This window comes from Dicentrarchus labrax, unplaced genomic scaffold (genome assembly GCF_905237075.1).
Source record: "Dicentrarchus labrax unplaced genomic scaffold, dlabrax2021, whole genome shotgun sequence".
NCBI lineage: Eukaryota > Metazoa > Chordata > Actinopteri > Moronidae > Dicentrarchus > Dicentrarchus labrax.
This window is the reverse complement of record NW_026136714.1, coordinates 9,544,422-9,553,600: the sequence shown is the minus strand read 5'-3', so window position 1 is coordinate 9,553,600 and position 9,179 is coordinate 9,544,422. Positions and strand designations below refer to the sequence as shown.

Below are 9,179 nucleotides of genomic sequence, written 5' to 3'. Positions count from 1 at the left end.
TAAGAGGTACATAAAAGGAGGTTCTGAAGCCTCCCCTTCTGTTCTGTATGTTCTCACTGAATACAGCGTTAACACATTTTAAAGGTTTGTAGCCCACATTCATAACATCCTCGTATACTGTCAAAGAGCTCTCACCAACCAACCACCTACTAAATGGAACTTCACTTAGGTGAACCATTGCTCTTCTTTGGATGATACTCATACTGACGCCCTCTTTTCCTTTGTCCGCCACAAGAGCAAACTTGAAGCAGGTTTCCCTCTATAGTTTTCCTGTTAAAAGGCACATAGATGTGAGGTTTCTTCCACTTGGAGTATCCATTTGACCTAACTAGCCATGATAATAATAAATAATAATAGACTGCAGCTGCAAAAAGACCATACTGAGGTATAGTCCTCTCCATCATCTGTCAGAACAGGCTGTCACTTGCTGTCAGCTGCTCTGTTCACAGCAGTCATTGATCAATACGAGAATCCATAAAGAAACTTACTTCAGATATCAAAGGAAAACCTTAAACCTTGCGTTCCCAGAACCCTAAAGTACCCTAAACCTTAAACTATTAAGGAATTATTCGACAATCGACAGTTAATTTTTAATTTATAGATGTGCTCACTTTTTGGGTTCATAGTGTTATTGTCATCTAAATCTGGCTGGTAGGTGAAGAGATCACAACACACAGCAGTTACTGTTTTTAAGCTAAACATTTTAACTCAAACATCAGCAACTTCTGTGTAAGTCCATTACAGGGGCTTTCTACATGACTCAGTATTGTACATGAACACTGAAGAATCACACAGGAAAACAAAGAGATAGATTTGTCTGATGATTTAATATTTATTAAATCACAGCTAAAGGACATAATGTATTTTGTGTCAGGAACATGACATGACACTTTTTTCAAATGGAAAATGTCTTGCTCTGCGATAAGTATCAATAGTGCTATTGCTTTTTCTGCTTGGCCTTATATTGACAGTTTCAATTTAACAAGTTAATGAGTTTATTTAAAAGGAAAATAAAAAAATAAATTACAAATTGAAAGGAAAAATGAAGAAATCCACAAACATAAACAGTTGGATTAACTGTTCTGGTGCAATAGGTGGAGACATGTTTCAGAAAAGGTACTGTACACATAATGACTTTGTAAAAATAAAAAATAAATACATATATAAATGTACTATCACTTTATTCTCACTCTGTATTACTTAAAAAATCAATGAGGGTTTAATTTTATAGATTGTGATCGGAAATTATTGATTATGTCTTGACTCGGTCTGAGAGTAGAGAGAAGACCTGAGAAGACCTTTTGGCTTCCCACACTGATAGTCCACTACTGCAGCCTCCATTACTGTAAGACCAGAGTATCACTGCCTTCACCACAAATGGGAAACCATGACATCTTTTAGAGATGCTCATATTGTCTACTGCAGAAAAAGGAGTTACACTACGTTGGATTCTAACGAATGTGGTACTAAACTAAAAGCCATAGACAGTAACCATAAAAAGGCACACACTCAGAACAACAACTCACAAAGTACTGTATAATGGTTACATTTACATTAAAGACCAAACATAACACATAACTTTAAATTAGACAGCAATTTGGTACATTCTGATAAATCTACATCTGACAGGTTGTTTTTTTTTATGATCACTAACTTGCATTTCTCTATAGGATTTTTTTTTTCTAAACTTGTACTTGTACTTGCCAGTACTTACAGGAGGAGTACCGCCACTTCTGATTTTTGTCCATATGAGTACCCTTACTTCTTACTGCGTACCACCACCTCCTGATGAGTCTAGGTATGCGTCCCTAAAAACCCTACAAGGACCATTTTTTCCCCACCAGCATTCTGTGAAGACCCACCGTGCCCTGATTGGTTGCCTTTGTTGGTTTGGCTGGTTAGGTTTAGGTTTACACAAAATGCATTCAATGACCACATTTTTCAAATTTCATTAACTGTTTTCTCACCCAATCTCTACTGTGTATTGTGCCCATGATTACATACTATTGTCAAAACAATTAAATTCAGTATAACACAAAGTTACTGCAATTTGCTACATTCTGCTACATCCACATCTAAAAAGAATGAAATGTTTAAAATCCTAATTGGACATAAAATACTGAGCACTAGTTTTGACCTCACAAACACCTTGTGCAAGATGAGTAAAAGTGATGCAGAATCCAGAATGTTTTGTAATTGTATGGGATGATGTGGCGTTTTACCGTTCTCTTCCAGTCACAAAGTGGTTTAAACCACCATCCCAGGAGGGTGCCACTTCCTTACACAGTATTCCCCAATCTTCAACCCCAGAGAGGAATTATTTTCCTCATGCTTGGAGGTGGAAAGTGTACGACGACCAGCCACATGATCAGATGTCACCCCTGAGACACAATCAATGCTGGGTGTCTGGACGTATCTGCAGAATACTGTCAGGGATTCTTTCCCAGGTGTATTTCCCAGTGGATGAGAACTTGTGGTCAAATGCAGATGACAGGGTGACTAGCACTGCCGTCTTTCTGTAGCTATCCTTGTGTTTAGAGTGAATATATTTTTTTTTTTTACAGAATTACTTAATTAATTGCTCTGTGGCAAATAATGAAGGGCTACTGAAGCATATCGCTGCATTTCTTTTTTTAAACTATTTTAATATTTGTTTTATTGCCTTTAATCGATAGCAACAGGAAAGGGGAAAGAGGGAGGGTATGACATGGAACAAAGGGCCTCAGGTTGGATTCGAATCCTGGGCTGCTGCAGCGGGGACCCAGCCTTGGTACATGGGGCACCAGCTCTACCAGATGATCTATCAAGGCTCTCCATACGGCTGCATTTCTGATTAATGTCTGTGACATAAGGTAGCAAATGTCCCTATTTTGGTACAAGAGTTGATTTGTTTTGGTTACATTAGTGCAACTGTGTCGAGCTGGTAAACAGGACTGTGATAAGAGTTTTGAATTAGTGAACTATAGAGAAGTGTATTAATGTGTTACTGATTGGAAAAAAACTGTATCATCCAATTTCTGTTACTCCTTTCAGGGCCACCATGTACTTCACTTGTGTAATTTCATTTCAAGCCCACATCCCCAGGTGCCGAAGAAGTTCCAGGTTCACCACATTGGTTTTGGTTATTTGGTTAACAGCAGCAGACCTGTGTTATAATCTAAATTAAAGACTTTTATTGTTTTTAGTTTATGTCATGCTTTATCTCAATGACTCATTGAAACCTTGGCAGCAGGTAGTATTACTCCAGGATATGAGTACTTGGTAGCCTATACTACATAATGCATATAAAGGGTGGTCAACAGGGGCCCAACAAATGTTTGTAGGTTAATTTCAGCAACGCACATGAATAGATAGATAGATAGAGAGAGAGAGAGAGAGAGAGAGAGAGAGAGAGAGAGAGAGAGAGAGAGACTAAACATAAATCCAGTGGCACCCTGACCCGATGATAAATGACTTGTCCATTTTGAATATTAAAGTTTCAGGGCTGGCCGCCTTTCCATTGTGTGTGTGTGTGTGTGTGTGTGTGTGTGTGTGTGTGTGTGTGTGTGTGTGTGTGTGTGTGTGTGTGTGTGTGTGTGTGTGTGTGTGTGTGTGTGTGTGTTGAGACAGAGAGAGTTTCTTCTTCGGGTATTCTCTGTTTTCACATAGAACTATGGTCATCTTTCAGATTAATGAAAGTGCTCCCTGTCACACACCATAAAAGCACCGCAGTGCATTTTGATTCTGGCTGTGGTTTTGTATCATATTGCGGCAAAACACAAAAAACGTTTGCACCAAAATGTTTCCTGTGCACCAGAAGGCGCTGATACCAACACCAGAGTCACTGCCAATTGCGGCAGCTGTCCGTGGTGCTGGAGCTCTGCTATTTATCATCCGCCACTTTTTGTTTTCATTGGTGGACGCTGAGGCTATGTAGCTACGGGATAGGATAGGTGTGTATGTGTGTGTGTGTATATGCGGGAGGGTGGGGGCAGCGATGGAGGTGGGTGGGGGTGGAGGGGTGCTCCCTGCCCGCAGGGAGCGCGGTTGAATCACCGAGCGCGCCTCCGTCGGATCTCCTCTTCCTGCCGTCACACCCACTGCTCGGTGTTGTGGGTTCACCCCGTAGAGAAGGGGAGGACCGTCGGCACACACAGCAGCAGAGAGTGCTGCAGTGCGAGCGCAGCGGGGGACTCGGAAGCGCATAGGAGGAAAAAAAAAACAAAAAAAAACACACACATATCAGCAGCCTTATTGTCGAAACTTGGTCTATGGAGAGATCTGCAGCGACACCGTAGCGACGCAGGCCGACATGGAAGAGTATTTGCGGAGGGTCCAGAGCAGACTCGGGGTGAGTTGAGAGCCTTTCAGCGGCGTTAAAACCAGGTTGTGGGTGTAATGAATGAAACCATGTCGGGAAGGCTGATACCGCTGTGCTACAGGCTGCGTTCCTGTTGCTGAAACAAGCTCACGGCAAAGCCTCTCACGTCCCTTTCGGTCCCCCAAGCACCTGTAGATCGACAGTATGCCAGTAGAGGAGGGGGGGGGGTGTTTGGCCCCGTACAATAAGCTCGTTGTGTTTACAGGAGCATCAGTGTGTGAATTTGAATGAGGAGCTGATTTCTAATGAGGGGGAGGCGTGACATCAACAAGTTTAGCCAGAGGCTGTCCTTGCCTGCTATCTGGTTGCTCTGCAGATACTGACTCATAATTTGCATTTGATCCAGGACTGAATGTCTGTTCACACATTAAAAAAAAGCCTCATGTAAATACTAACCAACCTAATTTATATAGACTAAATGACTGTGGAGCTTTTGGAGGCGCACATACACTGTGTGTTGTTGTAGATCATGGATATGTGGTTCTATTCTTCTAACATTTCTGTATACAGTCTTGGCCTCTGCACATTTAGTGTGCCAGGAGTGCCCTGCAACACTTGCACAGACGGTCACATCAGGGAGCCTTTCATGGATGGTGCACATGCCTTGAGGCTATGGGCTATAGAGCCCCTAAAACTGCTCTTTCTACATGTGCTTGTTTAAATGGCATAACCATATTATCAGTTGCAGTGCATGGCCATGACATAGCCTCTTTCAGAGGTTCTGAGCAGTGAGCACTTATATTCTCACCTCCAGAGTATTTGTGATGACTCAGTGCCCAGTTGGTATTGGCACTGCTGCACTTTAAGCATCTTGGCATTTATGTGTTGGCTGAGTTTAACACCTTGTGTTTCATTTAATTTCTCTGATGAGAACATGCCCAGGCAGTCAGGAATTTATCATATCTCCTTCTGTTGGCCACTGAAGAGCACACACACACACACACACACACACACACACACACACACAGTGGTAATGATTTGTCTGTTTTGGTTATTGAGTCATCTTGGTCCTGTTTTTCATGCATAACAAAAGATCATCAGATACTGAAAATATGTATTCATATGTGTTTGTACTTTCACATGTGATTTATTGATGTTTTTCTACAACTGGATATCAATTTCTTAGAATGCAATCAACAGTCACATTCAGTTTACGCCATCTAGCAATTCCCACTTTCCGCAATCCATGTAGTCCATGCTGTAGCTGTTCTGGAGCTTTTGATAATATCACATGATTTTCATCAGCAGGTGGAGTTTGCCCAGTTGTCATAAAATAGACCTTTCTCACAACAGCCATATTGGGAGGTAGTAGGGTAATCACAGGTGTTACCAATGATATTATTTAAGGTTCTGTTCCATTTAGTGTGGCAGAGCCAATAGCAGCACCCTGACTCTGACAAAAGTCCATTTAGTACTGTCAGAGCATGTCAAAGCTCAGATGAATATTTCATAGAAAGTACAAACTGTACACTTCTTGGCAATTTAGGTGATAACATATGCTGTAAATTAGTGTTCATGTACAAAAGCCGGTAGTAAAATACACTTTCCAAGCTGTGAAATTCTCAAGTAGAACATAATGTACATGAACATAAACACAAACAAAAGGATTTTTAGTTAAAGGGAGCGTGCTTGTGTTCATATGTACACCAATATGCTGTTACTACATGTCATACGTTGTTGATATTATCCAGGGTACATGCTTGTATTTGCTTTATTGTCTTAATTAATATTTTTCAGCCATGCTACAGTATTCAGAATATTCAGTTTATTCATGTAAACAGGTGTCTGTCAGCACAATACAAACATGCATATGAACAGCCTGTCTGGAATGAAATTTAAAGAGGATAAGAGCTTTTATCTGGGATGTACTCCACATAAACGTAGGGAAAGCTGAGGAGAAGAAAAGATCAAAGAAGCATATCCGCAGATCAGAGCACAGCAGGGTAATTGAGTGATAAGGAGGCCAACTGATGAGTGTCATGGAGGTTGCAGATAAAGTGTAACACATGTCATGATTATCAACCATTTCTCTCTTGCGCACACCACCCCCGTGCACACAGACGCACTTTATCTCTCCTAGCTCTCCAATATAAACTTTGACGGTTTGCTCTTTTGCTGACTACTCTCTCTGTGTCATCCCTCCCCCCTCTCTCTCTCGACTCTGGATGGCTACCGTCCAGAACATCCATACCTCTAATTGGCCTGGCTCTTAGTGCCTACTGATTTCTCGCTCAGTTTTTCTCTGTATGGCTATACCTCCTTCACTCTCCCATCATTTGGCATAGAAATGAAGCAATGTGCTGAGTGGACTTCCAGCATCTGTCCTTCACACACACACACACACACACACACACACACACACACACACACACACACACACACAAACACACACATATATACAAACATACACACACACAAACACACACACATATATACAAACATACACACAGACACACACCAGAAAAGGTTTTTTGGACCACTTTGTGTCTGGTTATGGCTTTGCATTTAGTCCCAAAATTTGATAATTCCAATATTATTAAAAAATATTAATACTTAAAAAGAATGGGTCATTTTCTAACGCTATGTCTGTCTCAGAACATTTGCTACTATTCGTCCCAATTAATGTTTACTACAGTACATAATTGTTGAGACGTAAAAGTAATTGCTAGATAAAAGAGGTCCAAATTGCCAACACTGCCTTTTCTAGGCACTCCTGCTGTAAAAAGGAAGGTTGGCTATGGAAAGTGCAATCATTTTAAAAGCATTTATTAGCATGACTGAACGGAAGGAAAAGTAAAAAATAAAAGAAATATTGTTACCATCTTTCATAAGTTAATGGAGTACCCTTTTAAAGTTTCTTAAAGTATTTACTATTATCTTTATCCAAATATTCATGGTTCACTTACATATTTCACACAGATCAATAAGTGTCTGATTCTTTTTTCTTGTACAAATGGTGTATATTATACTAAAAGATATGGATAAGATCTAATCAAAATGAAAAAACGCATGGATGTAAATGACGGTACTGTGGCTCAGTGGCACTCAGCAAGAAGAACTTGCCTTTCATTCTCAGCATAGGTCCTTCCTGTGTGGAGTTTTTGTATTCTGCTTGTGTTAAGAGGGTTTCTTCTGGGTGCTTCACTTTTGTCTCACAGTCCATAGACATGCAGTTCAGCTAAAACTGAGACTCCCATAGATAGAAATTAGTAGAGATGTCTGTGTGCAATGGACTGGTTACTTGTTCCAAGTGTTTCCTTGACTTCAGTGTAATGTGCATCAGCAGACTGCAGTGGCTCCAGTTGTTTTAAACACCACAAATGCAAACATTAACTGTTATATACATTTAAAGGTTGTATTTACCTGCCCCACAGCTTTTATACGAGGAGTGATTACTGTAAGCGAGTAAATCTCCTCATTTCAGAGCGATGTTTGGCTGAAAATACACATTGAGAAAGACGGACATCAAAAGCAGATTCATAGGAGAGCAGAGGAGAGGAGAGGAGAGGAGAGGAGAGGAGAGGGGTTGAATGTGGTGAGACAGGGAGATAGAGCTCAGAGGGAGAGCACTCAGATTGAAGGATATCAGATGGCCAATGCATGCTCGTGCACACACGCACAAACACACACCGATGTTCTCCCGCTGCAGTATAACAGACACTGAGTGGCCTTTTCTCCTGCTAATGCATCGCTTCCTTTCTATCTAGTATTGATTTATTTTTCTCTCCCTCCTATGAAGGAGCTGGCTGCAGACCTCCCCCCCTTCTTCTCTCTCTCTCTCACACACCTTCTCCTCTTTCTGTTCCTCCGTTCAATTCTCTCTCCTTAGTGTTCTCTCCTTCCCTTTCCACTTCTTTGCCTCACATTTTCACTCCCTTATCTAATTTCTTCCACCTCCTTTTTCTCCCTTCTCCCTATCACGTTTTTTCACCTGTTTTTTTCCTGTTCCTTTCCTCCACCTCTTCCACGTCTGACTTCACAATCTGCTGCCCATACTCCCTATATTTCAGACCACCTTTCATAAGCCTCTTTGAACTCATTGCCCTCCTTCCTCCAATCTCACTACACTCCTTCCTTTCTCATTCTCAGTCTAATCAACAGCCTCTAACTCCCCCCCCCTGTGCTTTGGCCTCTCATTTCTTCTCCCCTCATTTCATTTATCCATTTGGCCTCAGTGGTGAGGCCCTATGAACAGAAACAAGACACTAACATCATTCCATATGCATTATTACCGGTACTAATTCATCTATCTCCGGTATAAAGCTCCATTAAATCACCAGACCCCATTATATATTTGACATGTCAACAAATGTGATAAGTGCTAAGCTTCCAGGGTGATATTTAAGCAAGCAAGGTTGCCCAATTAAATAAAACTTTAAAAGTCATTGCAGTCTGTTGGGCTCAAAAGAAAAGAAAAAAAAAAGTGATTAGTTCACTTTGATGAGAGGAGCTCAATCTTTAAACATAGCTTCTTTGAAAAAGTGACAGAGTGCTGTAAAGTACAGCACAAAGTGTGTAGTACATGGGCTTAAACATACAAACCATTTGAACATATTTGTTATATATTTCTGGTAGCAAAACAAGCCACCAGTGTCCGACTTCCTAATAATTGCTGATTAATTTTAAGAGGGTATAACAAAAAGCATATAGAGATGTCAAGATTATACTGCTTCAAATACCCACTCAGACAGTCGTGATGGATTTCTATCAAAGTTATTTTGTCAAGGCAACAAAGCTACACACAAATGATCTTGTGACCATATTGTTGCCAGTCTAAGCTACCTGCAACAGGAATAGTCTTCCTACTGGTCTTTGTCTC

General features: G+C 40.8%; 1 protein-coding gene across 4 annotated transcripts in view; it reads left to right on the top strand.

Moving 5' to 3' along the window:
* The first annotated feature begins 4,021 nt into the window (after window positions 1-4,021).
* LOC127376028 (protein prune homolog 2-like) overlaps window positions 4,022-9,179 on the top strand; it is a 36,732-nt gene continuing 31,574 nt past the window's right edge. For 2 of the 4 annotated variants that reach the window (XM_051422535.1, XM_051422532.1), the window contains exon 1: window positions 4,023-4,330. In XM_051422535.1, the coding sequence (XP_051278495.1) occupies window positions 4,292-4,330 (39 nt within the window). In that variant the 5' untranslated portion in view covers window positions 4,023-4,291. Of the gene's footprint in view, window positions 4,331-9,179 lie in introns of all 4 variants that reach the window. The other 2 variants (XM_051422533.1, XM_051422534.1) reach the window with 2 other exon arrangements.